Genomic DNA, 17,247 nt, shown 5'->3' on the forward strand with positions numbered 1-17,247 from the left:
TTGTTATTTTTGGGTTATGTAGATTTTTGACTGGCAGGTCGGGATTCTAGAAATTTCGATCAACTGGTCACCCGGTTCAATTGTTGATACTGGCTGACCAAGCTGTTTAAACTGGCTGACCGGTTGGTTTGTATAGTGGTTGACCAGTTGGTCAATCTAGCAGACCCGACAATAGAGTTTTATCAAGTGAGTTGGGTTCGATTAATTTGGGTTATGTTTAGGTTCGATTAGGTGAAATGATTCGGTGTTATATTTATATTTTGATCTCTAAATTTAGAGCTTTTAAATCTTTTATATTATTTTATTTTGAGATATTTTGAACTATTTTCGGTATTCATTATAGATTCCGCTATAAAAACTGTCTTATTAGAACTAATAATGCAAGGAATAACTTTTTTCAACCTGGATGATAGAACTTTAGAAACAATTTTGTATAAAACATGCACAGACTAATTGGTTTATACCGTGAAAATCCGGTGGGGAGCTTGGGTTTCGGTAAAAGAGCAATATAAGAAGTGTTGACACCCATTGGAAGCTTAGCATGCCTGAAGAATTCAATATTCACCATCTGAAAAATTTATTTTTCTAGATAGTTACATGAGAAAGTAAAAGTAAACCCATCTGGTCTTGAAACCTTTGACCCATCATAGTCCCAAACAGCTTGCTTTACTTCCTCTGTAGTTGCATCCTTCTCAAGCCAATTGGATTGCTCTATAGATCGTGTCTTAACCCATGGCTCCCATTGAAACCCTTGTTGTCTTGGGTTTAGAGAATAACATAGAAAAGAATGAAACAACAACATTTTTAATTCCTTGCGGGGGTGATCCCATCGTGAGTTATCTTCGTAATATAATCACGAGATGTCCTCACTTTTGCAGCTAGATGGAAGAACTTTGTATTCCTGTTCCCTAATTTACACCAGTTCTGTCTTGATTTTTGCCTCCAAATAGCTTCAACATGTTTGCTGACATCCCATTGTTTTGTGTTTAAGGCATATAATTCGATCCTCTAGGTCACGTGTTAGGATTGTTGCCATTAATATGCAGCAACTATCAATAGACTGCATTGTTCATTGACAATAAAACATCTGTAGCGTATTGCAATTGTCAAAGCCTATAATAGTGGATTATTGGTGACAGCTGGATATTGTCAAAAGAAGTTGTACCAACCATTGATAGAGATAAAGAGCGGCCATCATTGTTAACAAGTGCAGAAAGAGTTGTCATTGAAGCCTATAAATAAAGGTACTATTTAAAGATCAAAACAAGAGGAAGTGCAAAGGAGAACAAGAGAGAAATGCATGAGGAGAGAAAGAGGAGTGGCTACCAAGGATAGCAGCCCTGTTGCCTTGTGCAGCAATATGTGTGAGAGCAATGAATTTGAGTGGAAGTGATCATCTTCCTTCATGTATCTATGTTGTACCCTTTTTTATTTATAATAATATGGATTTTTTCTAAGGATGTAGGTGATTTGCCGAACCACGTTAAATATTCTATTTCAGTGTGATAAGCTTTCAATAGACAATGATCATGAACATCACCGGTCCGAGAAAATCCTCATTATCACGGACCTCCATTTCTTCTTCCAACTTACGTATTTTATCCTGCAATTCCTGAAGCCTGTTATCATGATTACCAAAGACATCATGGTTCCAGGTTCGAAATTTATGTGCCAACAAATTCAATTTCTTAACCAGTGCGAAATTTCCAGGATGTTTTAGCTCGCATTCTCTCCAGAAAGTCTCCATATCTTTCATGAATCGTGGCAAGACAGTACAACAATTCATAAAACAAAATGGCCTCCACCCGCAATTCTCACGAATCTGGCCAAGAACTAAATGACAGTGATCGGATCCTCTAGGGGTATCTAGTCAAAGACAGTAAAGGAAATTGTAAGAGACAAGATGGAGATGCAAAAGTTCTGTCTATTCTGCTCATTGATCTGCCCCAAAACCATGTATAACGATGCCCAACAAGAGGATACTCAATGAAGTCGCAATTAGAAAGAAAAGACTTGAAGGCCTTTGAACCAGTAACATTCAAGTACCCACTACTACTTTCACTTGGGTGTAAGGTCTCATTAAAGTCCCCTACTAGGAACAGAGGCACTTCAAAGGCTGATTTTAACATGGTAAGCTCATTTTATAAAGTTCGTCGTTCAAAAACTAAACTAGCTGCATAGACTCCCACTACGGCACAAGCAAAATCTGAAGAAGAATGAACACCAAAGATAGCAATCCACTGTCCCCCATATTCTATAGAGTTAACTCTGAAGTTGTTATCATTCCATAAGACTAAAACACCACCGGATTTCCCGACAGCATCTATAGAAGTCCATCTAATATTCTGTTCATTCCAAAGAAAGTTGACAAATTTTTCTGTGCAGGCTGCCCGCTTAGTCTCAAGCAGAAAATAAACATCAATCGCATGGTGAATAAGCATCTTTTTAATCGCTTGACCGCTTAGTCCAAAAGTAGATTTTCATGTTAAACAAGATATGAGAAAAAACCATACCCTAAAAAAAGTCTCCGGACCGCTACTGATTTGCAGTCTAATTTTCAAATTCCTTGTTCACAGTTTCCCAGATCGATTCAGCAAAAACATTCAGTTCCTGTATGTCACCCAGACCCAATCTTACCCCATCATTCAACATATTCTGAACCTCTTCATCTCTCTCCATAGTATATGCACCCTGCAGCTGTTTCTGCTTAGTAAATCTGGAATTCCTCTGTTTATTACCTGATTTCATCTGCCGGTCTCAACCTTTTTTTTTTTCTTATCTCACTCAGCCTATTCGGGCTGTTCTGAACCCAGCCAACTAAGGTTATTAAAATTATAATTTGACTTATAAAATTATATAATTTTATGAGTCAATATCTAGGCTTAATATGTTAAATTGTTCATAAAACTTAAAAATAGATAAAATTAAATTAAAATCAAGTAATATCGTTAAAATAAGGTAAAATCACGAAAAAACACGATTTTAACACTGTTTTAACGATTTTGGCAGAAAGAATAATGTCCGTAACCCTTGCCTCGCTCCAGCTGTCCAGCGGCTATTAGGCCATTGACTATTGTGATTTGCGTGTTCTTTCATCTTTCTTTCAGCTTTTGATACACACACGCAGAACAAACAAAATCTAAATCCCTAAGCCTAAAATTATCTACACAAAATCGTGCATCTCTGAACTTCTTTGAACATCTCAAATTGTCAATGCTTTTGTTCTGCTGCTCTGTTGGTGGGAGGAACCACTGGTGGTGGCTTTGAAACACTCAGAGGGGATAAAACACAAAGTTTTATTTCAAGAACACAAGCTTACAAACACAAAATAAACTTACAACAAGCTTAACAATACACACCCTCTCTTTCTCTCTTGTGTTTCTCTCTATTCTCTCTACTCTCCCACACATAATAGTATAAGCTCAGCTTGCTATTTATACACGAATTCAAAACAAGAAAATTCAACCTTCAAGTGTGAAGGCGGCTGTGGACGGTGGTGTGAAGGCGGCTGGCGGCTGGTCGGTCATAGCTGGTGGCTGGCTGGCCGGTGGTTGCCTTCCTTGACCTTCTAGATTGAGTTTAATATTCAACAAATCTCCCCTTTAAACTCAATCGAGGGATGTCATGCCAAGCATGAACACTTCTCCTTTCAATGCCTTCTCTTTGCTTGTAGCCTTTATCCACTAATTTGGCTTTCGTCTTGTAGACCCTTTTGACACCTATTGCTTTCTTGTTTTCTGGTGGATGAGTCGGCTTCCAGGTATCATTCTTCTCAATGGCATGCATTTCTTCATCCATTGCTTTAATCCATTTCTCTTCTGTGATAGCTTCATTGAAGCTTAATGGTTCACTATCTGCAAAGAAACAAAACAAATTTGTATCTTCCATTACTTGAGTGGCATCATACAGCTCTTCAAGATTTCTCATCCTTCTTGGTTCTTCTGATGAGGATGCTGATGGTGGTGTTGATGATGATGCTCTTAGTGTGTTCCTCCTGTTGAATACAAGGAATCTGTGTACCGGACTTTGTGGTTCAGCTGCTGGCACAATCGGTTCTTCGACAAGTGCTGTTGGTACTTCTTCACCTTCAAGGATCAAATCAATGTTGATCCATTTGACTGCTTCTTTATCATCATTCCATTCCCAAGATTTATCTTCTTCAAAGATAACATCTCTACTCATAATCACCTTCTTTGTGATGGGATTATACAGCTTGTCTCCCATCCTTCTTTCACCATATCCCACAAAGATGCATCTCTCGCTTTTATCATCGAGCTTTCTCCTTCTTGCATCTGGGATCTTTGCATATGCCACACAACCAAATACTCGTAGATGAGTAACACTTGGTTTGTGACCACTCCATGCTTCTTCTGGAATGACTTCTTGCAAACTTCTGGTTGGGCAGCGATTCAGTAGATACACTGCACATGATACAGCTTCAGCCCAGTATTGCTTGGGCAACTTCTTTGCTTTGAGCAGACTTCTTGCCATGTCAAGAATCGTGCGATTCTTCCTTTCAGCTACACCATTCAGCTGTGGTGTATAAGCTGGTGTTGTCTGATGTCTGATGCCTTGTTGTGTACAAAAGGCTTCAAAGTCATTTGCTGTATATTCTCCACCTTGATCAGATCTCACGGTTCTGATCATGTAGCCACTTTGCTTCTCCACAATTGCTTTAAAATCTTTAAAACAATTGAATACTTCTGACTTCCTCTTCAGAAAGTATATCCACGTCTTTCTACTAAAATCATCAATAAACGTGAGGAAGTACCTATTTTGTCCAATCGACATAGGCGTTATTGGGCCACACACATCTGTGTGCACTAACTCCAGTGGCCTCTTTGCTCTCCAGTTGACTTCTTTGGCAAAACTGGATCTGTGATGTTTGCTGAGAACACAACTCTCACAGACTTCATTTGGATGATCAATGTGAGGCATACCTTTGACCATCTTCTTGCTTGCTAGCATCTTCAAGCTTGTGAAATTCAGATGTCCAAGCCTCAGGTGCCAAAGCCATTCTTCACTGTTGGTGATGGCACTCAAACACCTTGCTGCATCATACTGGATGTTCAAAGGAAACATCCTATTCTTGGACATTTTCACATAGGCCATTAATCTCCAATTGTTGTCTCTAATTGTCAGATGACAATTCTTCGAGTAAAAAGTATATCCTCTCTCCAAAAGTTGACCTAAGCTGATCAGGTTCTGCTTTATGGCTGGGACATAATAAACATTGGCGATGTAGCTGGAATCGCCGTTCTTCAACTTGATTGGGATGCTGCCTTTACCTTTGAATGGAACCTTTGTGGTATCTCCAAAAGTAACTAGACCTTGCTTGGTCTCATCTAGATCACTAAATAACTCTCGGTAGCCACACATGTGATTGCTGGCTCCAGTATCTAGATACCATATATTTTCCTGTTTCTCGCCAAGTTCTTGTTGGACAAGAAATGCAGCTTCTTCTCTGTCATCCTTCTCTGCATAGTTGGCTTGCTCACGTATCTCCAACAGAACTTTCCTTTGACATTCAGTGCTATAGTGCCCAAATTGATTGCACCTATAACACTGGATATTTCTCTTATCACGGTTATTGTAATCGTCTCCTCTTCCTCTAGAAGTGAATGCTTGTTGTCTTTGGCCTCCTCTGGTGGTATTTCTGCCACCTCTTCCTCTGAATCTTGTATTCCAAGAACCTCTTCCTTGGAATCTCTGGAATCCTCCTCTGGATTGTTGACTTCCTGCTTGAGTGGTATATCCACTTGTTGAAGTCTCCCCTTGCTCATATCTGTCCTTGAGAGACAGCTTTGCTTGTAAGGCATGCTCAATGGCCTTATCTCCATTTCGCTTTACAATCTTCTGCTCATGAGCTTGCAAAGAACTCATAAGTTCATCCACTGTCAACTTGTCCACTTCCTTGGACTCTTCAATAGCGACAACAACAAAATCAAATTTTGGATCTAGAGATCTCAAAATTTTCTCAGTAATTCGAGAATCGACGATGGCTTCTCCATTTCTCCTCATCTGATTGACTATCACCATAATCCTTGTGTGATAATCAGAAATAGATTCCGAGGACTTCATTTGCAATAACTCAAATTCACCTCGCAAAGATTGAAGACGAATCTTCTTGATTCTGTCAGCACCTTTGTACTTTTGTTGGAGAGCCTCCCATATGTCTTTTGATGTTTCAGCGGAAGCTATGATCTAGAATGTATCTTCATCAAGACCTTGGTAGATGATGGTCTTTGCTTTGTTGTCCTTCTTTCTGTTGACTTTCAGGGCTTGCTTCTGTACCTCTTGTAAAGCATCTTCTTCTTCTTTGGACTCTGGTTCATCATAACCATAGTGTACAATCTCCAAACACTCTTGTGAACCAAGGAATGCCTTTAATCTGATGCACCAACTATCATAGTTGTCTTTGGTCAGCTTCAGGATGAGTGTTTGTGTACTTTCTGTAGTCATTTTGCTCTTTTAATGACTATATCTCCTTCTGGGAGTTGAATTTGGCAAAACAGACACTGTAGATCGATCCGGAATGGTCGAAATAGTCGGGAATCGGTCTGACTTTGTAGAAATCAGGTCCGAAAATGGGTGAACAGATCCAAAAACCAATTCTGGGCGTCGGGCGGTTCGCTGGGTTGAACCGGGAATATTCTGTGGAATATTCTATCGGCTCGGCTCCGGCTAATAGCGGCTCGGCTTGAAAAGGGAATATTCTTCGGCTCGGCTGGAGGCTTGGCTTGCGGCTCGACTCGGCGCGGCTTAACGGCTCAAATATGGCGCGCGTGTGGCTCAGTCGTCGTCTACCTCGGGGCGAGTGGGATGCGCGTGGGCAAACAGTGCCGAATATTCAGGGGGCGCGTGTAGCTCACCCCGGTGTCCGATTGAGCTGATTTTTGCGGCAGTGAGTTCATATGGATGAGCTCTACACGGTGGAATGATCAAAACTTGTTTTTGACAACTTTGAAAATTCGACTATCCCAAAAAATACTTCTGTTTTCTGACGAACGGGGCTCTGATACCAATTGTTGGTGGGAGGAACCACTGGTGGTGGCTTTGAAACACTCAGAGGGGATAAAACACAAAGTTTTATTTCAAGAACACAAGCTTACAAACACAAAATAAACTTACAACAAGCTTAACAATACACACCCTCTCTTTCTCTCTAGTGTTTCTCTCTATTCTCTCTACTCTCCCACACATAATAGTATAAGCTCAGCTTGCTATTTATACACGAATTCAAAACAAGAAAATTCAATCTTCAAGTGTGAAGGCGGCTGTGGACGGTGGTGTGAAGGCGGCTGGCGGCTGCGGCTGGTGGCTGGCGGCTGGTCGGTCATAGCTGGTAGCTGGTTGGCCAGTGGTTGCCTTCCTTGACCTTCTAGATTGAGTTTAATATTCAACATGCTCTCGTTCGCCACTCGAAAACAAAGGTAGAAAGCGAACTAGGAAACGCGAAACTGTGTGAGTGAGCTTAACTCAGGCAAGAAGGAAAGAAAGGCACCTTCGAGCACACAACCGATGAGGTGGAGGTTTCAAGTCTCCAAACCGGCCAGGAGAGAATAGATGCACGAAGCAGCTGGTTTGCATTTTAGATTTGAGAATCAACGAGTGAAGAAACCAGTTGTTCTGAGCGATCCTGAAACAGGGAAGAAAGAACTCGATATAAAGTTGGGTGAAGTGAACTTTCAACATTTTAAAAAGGGAGCATAGATCCAGGAGATTGAATGAGAGAAGGGCCCGGGTGGAAGAGAAACTGGAGAAATTTCCAGTATTCGTTCATGAGGAATAGAGGATGAAATTTCTAGTATTTTGTATCCTCTCCCTGGTGCTATTTGTTTTGGGTTAGTGGAAGGTAAGGAAGATGATGATGTTTATAAAGGCTGAGATATGGTGGAGATAGCTCACGATCTGATGGGCATGGTGTTAGTTTGTGTTTGAAAGGATGGCTATGGTGATGTGGGTCTCTGAATCGGTTGAAATCTGGAAACATTTCCAGACTTCTTTGTTGGTCCTCTGTTGTTGATTATTGGTTTTTTTCCCTGGTTCCCCCCATGTGAATTCCCCGGTGTCCACCATTTCTTTGTAGGAGAGAAAATCTGAAATTAATGCAGCATTGAATGATTTCTGGGACTTGATTCCTGGAGATGGAATTGGGAGATTAGGATCTGGGTTTATTTTGCTGGGATTTGGGGTTTAATTTGAATCCTTGACTAGATTGAATCAATTAGACAAAATCAGACTAAAAACATGCTTTGAATGGGCTGAATTGAATTAGTTCAATTTAATTGGACTAAATTGATTGGAATGAAACAAATGGAACTGAAATGAAATTATAACTAAGATAATTGATCCTCAGAATGTTTTTTACTTTTAATTACAGTCTATGGGTTTTGAGTTTTTCAATTCCATTCAATTAAGATATTTAATCTTATAATTTCTTTCAATTTATATCCTAAAATGAATCAATTCATCTTTTTAATTTCAAATTTGTTTTGAATTATTTTTTTTATTTTTGAATTAGATTTTTTTATGATTTTACGTTGTGTTTTTACAATCCAAATTTATTTTATATTTTTTATGCCGTTTCAAAAATACATTTTTCACAACATTGCAGCCAATCTAGTCCGGTCACAATGACCTGCTTGGCTGAGGCACGCATGCGTGAACATACTGTGCACAGTGCAAAGTTAATTAAAATTACCTTCGCACGGTACCAGACTTATTTGAATTTTGCAAAGGGAAAGGAAGCTTACCTGTTTCGGGGGGCTGCTGAAGATGGAGGCTTGTTCTTTCTGGCTGATGTTACTCTCCCTTCTGCTTCTGTTAGTCTCCCCTCTTCTTGCTTTTCTTTTGCTTTCTTTGTTCTTTATTTCCTGGTTTCTTTCTGTTCGTTCGCCTCTCTTTGCGTTTCCAGGTCTCCCCTGTGCTGTTCGTCCCCTCGAGTTGTGTCCTCCTGTTCTGGTCTTTCTCTCTGGCCTTTATTCCCTATCTTTTGTTTTCGTCTGTCCTATGTTTACATCCTTGTTCTCTGGTTTTTTTCCTCCTCTGTTTGTGTTCTTTCTGTTTTTTGTGATTTTTCTCAGCTTCCGAAAAAAACCCCATTGTTCGTTCTCTCCTCCTCTGGTTTTTTCGTTTTTTTCTCCCGTCTCTCCCCCGTCCAGTGCGGTCGTCCCCCCCTTTTTTTGGTCTTTTCTCTGAATGTGCTCTCTTACACAATGCATATTTGGAGATGCATTGTGTAGGAGACGTGGTACACGATTGCAACCGGTTTGAGGCAGTTTCCTTTCTGCTGAATTAATCCATGAAGAAGGTGACGAATAGTAGAAACGAAACGGCGTCGTTTTCTCCAGAAATGGTTATTTCTAATTGGACCTCTGATATTCTGACATTTAGCACTGGTAGATCCAAAATCCTTGCTGCACAATTTTTTTTCCCATACATTACACTCTGAACTGATTCTATTGACGTCAATGGAGAAATTGTCTGATTTTGAACATCTAGTCTCTTAAATCGGTTCAATTATATGTTAGCATAAACAGTTATCTTCATCAATGTGCTTTGTGTGCTGAGTTGCAATATGGAATGTCAAAGTGTTTAAAGTGCTAAAGTGCAGACTAAGTTTATCAAAACCAATGACCCTTCCGAACCTCAACATGATTTTTTTGATGCAAGATACGCTCCAGGCCATAATAGGCAGATCGGTGACAGTGACCCAGGCAAGTTCTGGAAACTTTTCTAATCTGTCTATAGGACCTTCATAGGCAAGTCTGTCATGGAAAATGGAAGAAAACATTTGTCATTGTTATTATAAGAAAACTCGTCTTTGGGTTTCGGGCTCAGTTATATCCTTTACTCTTCTTTTGTGAGTTCATTTTGATCAATCAAATCAATTCAGCTACCTCATAATGTAAGATTAGATAACCGTGGCCAGGGGAAGAGTTCCTCCGAGCTACCACTTCTTTAGACCAATCCGTTTGTTTTATTTCCAGAAATTTTATACTTCAATATAAATATTATGATATTGTGTGTTGGCATCTGGCTTTGTATATCCTAATAAAAAAAAAATTAATTTATTGTAAAATAATTATTCAATTTAAAAATTTAAACTCTAACATCAATTTAAACAACCATTCAACCTAAAAATATCCCTTAAACTACATGTAAAAGCAGAAACAAACAAGAAAAATTATCTCTCGAATTAAATCAATTAATATCAAGATACTTCAAATTGTCAAAACCTTATGATATTATAGAAGTTAAATTATGTATTATTTTCACCCTTGTTAATTTTAAGCAAATATTCTTTTAATAAAATTAAGTGATAAAATAGTATTTCTTTTTCAAAAATAAATAATAATTAAGAATTTAAATTCAATATATAACGAGAAAATAAATACAGTATTTATTTTTTACTATTTTTTTATTTTAGTTTTATAATAAACAATTTTAAATTCAATTTTAATCAATAAAAAAATCTTAAGCACCGGTATCAAGTTGAAAAGCTATTAAAATTTGAAAATTTTGAGTTATTTAACTGAGTGTAAGAGATATTACTTTTGAAAATAATAAATAAAATATAAATAAATATAGTAATAATAGATATCACAATATTTTAAATTAAAACATGATAAATATAATTAAATTATTAAATAATTTATTATTTATGAATAGTAGATAATTAAATTTTGTTTTTCCACCTGCTTGCGAGAAGAATCTGATTAGCAGGGACAAGTTTCTTAGGTAATGATGCTATGGTTGTGGTTGTCTTTTTCAGTCAACAAGAGTGCATATATATATATATATATGAATAGTTACGTGATATGTTGTCTAAAATTTCCTTTTGAATAGTTACAGAGAAGAAGGAATATTCAATTGCCTTGTCTTTGGGCTTCACCTATCAATGGTGACATCCGCTATGAAATCTCAGATTTGGAAATTTTGTCAATTATTTAAGAAAATAGAAAGTATTGGCTAGTTCTTTTAGGACAAGTTTTGTTTGATTGTGGAAATTAATGGGAGTGGTTTTTTATTAAATCGTCAATATTTTTAGTTGTATTACTAATATGGCAATATTGAAAGAAGCTTATTATCATTACCAATTAAAAATAAATAAAATCAAGAGTTTATTATAATTCATTTTCGTTTATTGGAAAACAAAAAAAAAAGAGAAAATATGTTGATTTCTTCCATTGTTGCTCACGAAAACTAAAAATATGTGAAATATTTCATCTGGCGAATTTAAGTTCGAAATGGGAAAACTCTGTTTCTTGTTTCTGCAGCAGGCGAAGAAATAGAGGAAACGTAAGACTTTGGACTGAATCTCCAAGACAGATAATAACACCTCTTGAAAAGCGTGGGACTCTATTACCAGCTGAGCTACTGGCTCCTTGACAAGAAAGTATACTTTAAAAATTCAACCATTAACATTTCTGTGAACCAGTTCATCTTCCAATTCTATCGTGGAGAATAGCTTTGGAAATGGTGGCCAACGAGTTGAAAGCTCTGTAGAAACTTGTCGCATTGTTGGCCGATAATGGGGATCGGTCTGCAAGCAAGCAAACGCTAGTTTTGCAACAAGTGCCACACCGTCCGCAAGCTCGTTTTCAGGAGGTGGCAGGCGCTGGTCTAAAACATCCTTCAAGAGTGTATTGTGACCGCTTGGTGATGATGAGGAGGTGGAAGCAGAAAACATCAGAGATGAGATGAAATCGCCAGGATGCTTTCCCATCATTACTTCCAATGTTAATACTCCAAAGCTATACACATCACAATTTTCATCCACTTTCATTGTGTATGCCAACTCTGCAAAAGAGGCTGGTCATGCTATATTTTGCAAAAATAATTTACTGCACCTATTCAGTTTTCAAGTGATTTTGTAAACTAACCTACTGTAGAAGGTGATATTGAAACTTAACTACATACCTGGAGCTGTGTACCCAAAGGTGCCAGCAAATGATGTCCAATTGGAGGAGTCAGGCATTAAGAGCCTTGCTGTGCCGAAGTCAGAGACATGAGCCTCGTATTCTGAATCCAAAAGAACATTGTTGCTGGAAATGTCTCTATGAATAATCGGAGGAGAGCAGTCATGGTGCATGTAGGATAAAGCATTGGCAACGCCTTTGATAAGATTTATCCTTTTATCCCAATCCATCTTTGTTGCTTGTTCCTCGTCGTTCAGTAACTTTCTTAAACTTCCCCTTTCCACAAATTCATATACCAAAAACGAGTGTTTGGCATGTGAGCAGAAACCATACAGCTTCACAATATTTCGATGCCGTATACCCATTAAGACATCAATCTCGCTTCTAAAAGCTTTCAAGCTGCTCATCTCAACTTCTGGTGTTTGGTGAAACTTCTTCACGGCAAGGACTTGTTCTGATGGAAGTACAGCTTTGTAAACAACTCCATACCCTCCTGTACCAATGCAATATTCGGAATTGAATTCCTCAGTAGCCTCAATGATGTCCTCGTAGCGCAGTTCCCCACCAGTGCACCATCTCGCGGGAACATCTCTTTGAGGTGTTTCCATTAACCTTTTCTTTCTTCTGCTTTGGAAAAAGATAAGGAAACCTACAATCAGGCCCAACAAACTACCCAGCAGAGAAAATACAGTCAAAATGATAACTGTGGGGCCCTTCTTGTGCACAGTTTTGTTTTTCATGAGAGCAGAACAAGCCTCCAAACCAGTAGCATTGCCACAGAGGTTGGTGTTGTTGCGAATTGCTTCAAATGGTGCCTCGCGAAAGGCTTTGATGTCAGGAATGGGACCCTCTAACTTGTTAAAGGATACATCCACTTTAGTGAGGCCTTGCAGTCTACTAAAACTGGCTGGAATGAGACCAGACAGCATATTATGGGAGAGGTTTAATTCCTCTAGCCGCTGCAGCTGTCCAAGCTCCGGTGCTATACCTCCCATCAGGGAATTCCAACTGAGATCAAGACTTTGAAGAGACTGTAAAGACCCCATCTCAGCAGGAATAATCCCTGCGAAGCTATTCCTGCTCATATTCAAGAATATCAGTTTTGAGCACTTGCCAAGCTGTTTAAGAATTGTTGCGCTAAAATTGTTCGCGGCCAGGCCAAGCCTTTCGAGATCAGATAGCGATGCGACATCGAAAGGAATATCACCTGATAGTTTGTTATCGTTGAGTTCAAGTTCAATCAACTTTAAATTTCCCAATTCTTTTGGAATTCTCCCAACTAGTTGATTTGACGAGAGGTCAAGAGCTTGTAGATGAGTTGCCTTTCCAAGAGCTGCTGGTATTTCTCCAGAAATCTTGTTTCCAGAAATCTTGAAGGTTGTCAGATTGTTAAACTGCTCCCATTTCAATGAAAGTTCACCATGCAATTCATTATCACTCAAATCCATGTAGTACACATGAGGATGTGTGCCAAAAGCTTCAGAAATGTTTCCACTAAGTTGGTTTCTCTCAAGTCTGAGTCTCAACAAGCTGCTGCAATTTCTCAAGCTTTTTGGGATAGGTCCCGTGAAATAATTGTCCAACGCCGCAAAATGTGAAAGTAATCCACCAAGGCACACATCTCGTGGTAGATTTCCAGACAATCTATTAGAATATATATGTAACCAATACAAATGTGTAAGGTTGTTCATTTCTGGAGGAATAGGACCAAAAAGACTGTTTTTCGCAAGGTGAAGTTCAGATAAGCTTCTTAAATTGCCTAGAGATGCTGGTATTGTACCAGTTAGATTATTAGATGACAAATTTAAAGTAGTCAGGTTTCCTAAGTTTCCTAAAGATGCTGGTATTGCACCAGTTAGATTATTAGATGACAAAAGTAAACTGGTGAGAGATCTCATGTTTCCTATGGAAGCAGGGATTGGACCTTCAAAATTATTTCCGGACAAGTGAAGGGCAGATAGATGTTCAAGCATTCCTACTTCCCTAGGTATGAAACCAGAGAGTTCGTTGCCATGAAGGTAAAGATACGACAAGTTGCTTAAGTTTCCTATGGACGTAGGAAGACCACCACTAAGGTTGTTTTTTGACAAATCAAGCAAATCAAGAGATACCAATTTTCCAACTTCTGGTGGTATGTTGCCAGAAATGCTATTTGAAGACAAATCAAGTTTGATAAGGTTACCTATACGTGAAGGAATGGACCCATAGAGCGAGTTGTTGCGAAGGATAAGCACAGTCAAGTTAGGAAAGGAAGGGAATCTGAGACTATTTAGGGTACCTCTCAAACTAGAATTAGGAAGACTTATGTTGGTGACGCTACCAGACTTGTCGCAACTGATTCCGACCCAGTTGCAAGGGCTGTCTCCAGCCCAAGAAGACAGGAGAGACTGGCTTCGGTTGTCAAGACTGACTTTCCATTCTAGAAGAGCTTCTGCTTCCTCCCTTCCATTTGCTACTTCAGCTCCAGTAGCCGAGTAAGCAAAAGAAGTAAAGAAGGAAGCATAAGCAAGTAAGGAACAAAACAACGATGGTATGGATAAGAGCAAGATATGGGAAGCCATGGCCTTGGTGGTTTGCTTTCTCAAGGAGGATGTATAAAATGATTAGCCCTGCATACGTGTATATCTATGGGAGCCATAAGATGAAATACCGGCCCTTTGTGCAGGAATTCATTTGTCTTGGTCATGATCGAAAATTTCTGAAGAAGATAGACAGTTGCGTCTTAATTGGATGTCTTCGGGTTTCCCGTGAAATTTCGAGTGTGGAACAACATTCACGTCGTTAATGTTTTTGTTATTTCCTCGCTCCTTTCTTTGGTCTCTTAGCAATCAAATGAATCCACTTTGAAAAGTTTCCGCTAGTAGAAAGAATATTGGAATGACATTTACATGGTTAGCCTTCAGACGAAGGCAGTAAACTTGATCATAGACAAGGAAAGTAGTTCTTAAGAAAATAAATATTTTTCTTTATTTTTTATTCTATTTAAGAATTTATTTATTTGTTGTTGTTATTATTAGACTTTTCTAGTTTTCATATTTGATTTGTTTATATATTCAATATTATTAGACTTTTTAATTTTTATTAGTTTTGTTTTTTTATTCTGTATTATTAAATTTTTATATTTTTTATAGTAATAACCTTTTAATAAAAACAAAACTTTGATAAAAAAAATTTAAACATTTTATGTCTCTCCACATAGTTATGATGTTTTTATTTTTTAAGGTTTTGACTAATAACAAATATAGTTATTTTTCATTTAAAAAATTATTTATTTTATTTATTATTATTAGGCTTTTCTACTTTCATGTCTCAAAAAAATACTTTTTCTATTTTCTATTCAATATTATTAAACTTTTTAAATTTTTAATTTTTTAATTTTTATTCCATATTATTAAAAGTTTTCTAATTTTTCTTTTATATATATAAAGATTTTTAATAATCTTGTAATTAAAAAATACGTTGATAAAAAAAAATAAACATTTTATATGTCTCCCCTATATCAAATGGAGGGATAGAACTCACACAAATGCATCTAATAAACAAGGCATTTATTATAAAACTAGGGTGGGCAGTGGCGAGCCACACAGGGACAAAAGAAGACAATTGCTCCCTTAATTTTATTAAGTTTTTATTTAATTTTTGTTATTAAATAGATCCGGACAAAGGGTACTTCGAAGAAAGTATATCCGGACAAAGGATTGCATTCCTTAAGTGCAAGATAAAGGTAAAGATCCTTTTTCTGGAAAGTGATGAGCCAATTTTATTAAGTTTTTATTTAATTTTTGTTTGGTTTTTTAAAACATATGGGTCTGACGCATATGCTAGACCTAAGGTATTTAAACTTGTTATTTTATCAAATCCAAGTCGCTTAGGCTTAACAGTGCGCCAGGTCTAAGATAGTATAAGTCTAGAACGCATGTCAAACCTAAGATGCTGGGACTTGGAAATACACCAAGCCCAAGATAGCGTGGGTCTGGCACGCCTGTCAGATCCAAGATAAAATGGGTCTGGCAGGCTTACCACACCCAAGACGCTTGAACTTGACAATCAATCAAGTTCAAGACAGATTCAAGGTGCTTGGACTTGGTAATGCGTCAAGCCCAAGATAGCATGGGTATGGCATGCATTGCACACCCAAGACGCTTGGACTTGACAAAGCGTCAAGCTTAAAGTAATGTGTGTCTAGCACATATGGCAGACTCGATATGCTTGGACTTGGCAGTGCATCAAGCCCAAGGTAGCGTTGGTCTAGCACGCATGCTAAACCCAAGGAACTTAGACTTTGTAACAAGCCAAGCCTAAAGCATTTGGACTTGGTAGTGTGCCAAGCCCAAGGTAGTATGGGTATGGCACTTATGCCAGACCCAAGACGCTTGGACTTGGCACTCATCCAAGTCCAAGGCGCTTGGTCTTGGCAGTATGTCAAGCTCAAGATAATACCGGTCTAACACGCATGTCAGACTCAAGCACAACTTGGCAAACAACCAAATCTAAGATAATGGTCATCCTCCCTTGGGATGTCCAGGGGAACGACAGACCTTCCTTGAGTGTAACCTCATGGAAGAACTTAGTCTTTGTAGGCTTAGCTACACTTGATGTCTTAAAATTTAATTTTTAATATCTTTTTAAGTGTATAAAAGTCTCTTAAGAACCTACCATATTTTTATCAGGTAAGGGATATTTATCTCATATTAAAAGTTATTCGGGTAATTACACTGCATGCCCTTCTTTTTATACAAGAAAAAGATTTATGAGCTATAAATATACCATGAAAGTTGTTGTCACCTATTTTTAGTGATCCCTACACAAAAAAATAGAGAGAAAATACAAAAAAAATCAAATTTTTTTTTTTGAAAAATGGCTAAAGATTGGTTGAGGAGGTTCAAAAATACAAAGATTGAAATTTAACAATATATTTTCGACTGATGAAAGCCTTGTTGACAAAGCCTTGTTGACAAAGAAATTCAATTTGAGGAAAATAAATTCAAAATTAGATGTTTAAGGACCTAATTAGATTTTGTTAAAGGTCTAATTGAATTTATGGAGGGTTTAATTGCAATAAAATTTAAATTTAATTAAGTCCATAAACATTTGATTTTGAACTTTTCTTCCTCAAATTGAATTTATTTTTTGTCAACAAGACTCTCATCAATCAAAAATATACTGTGAAATTTCAATATTTGTATTTTTTAGCATTCTCCAATTTTGGTCATTTTCTAGACACTTTAGAATTCTCTTCTCATTGCTATTTTTTTTTCTTCTGAATATATTTTTTGATTTTTTTTTGTATTTGTTTTTTGAAGATCCAAAAATAAGTAACAAA

At 37.7% G+C, this 17,247-nt stretch overlaps 1 protein-coding gene across 1 annotated transcript; it reads right to left on the minus strand.

Moving 5' to 3' along the window:
• Positions 1–11,294: 11,294 nt before the first annotated feature.
• Positions 11,295–14,707, minus strand: LOC133675353 (MDIS1-interacting receptor like kinase 2-like). Its single transcript, XM_062096707.1, has 2 exons — positions 11,926–14,707; positions 11,295–11,805 (listed from the first exon to the last, which is right to left on the minus strand). Exons 1-2 carry the CDS (start codon positions 14,483–14,485, stop codon positions 11,417–11,419), a joined length of 2,949 nt encoding a protein of 982 aa, XP_061952691.1. The 5' UTR covers positions 14,486–14,707; the 3' UTR covers positions 11,295–11,416.
• Positions 14,708–17,247: the final 2,540 nt, after the last annotated feature.

Source organism: Populus nigra, chromosome 16, assembly GCF_951802175.1.
Source record: "Populus nigra chromosome 16, ddPopNigr1.1, whole genome shotgun sequence".
NCBI classification, from domain to species: domain Eukaryota; kingdom Viridiplantae; phylum Streptophyta; class Magnoliopsida; order Malpighiales; family Salicaceae; genus Populus; species Populus nigra.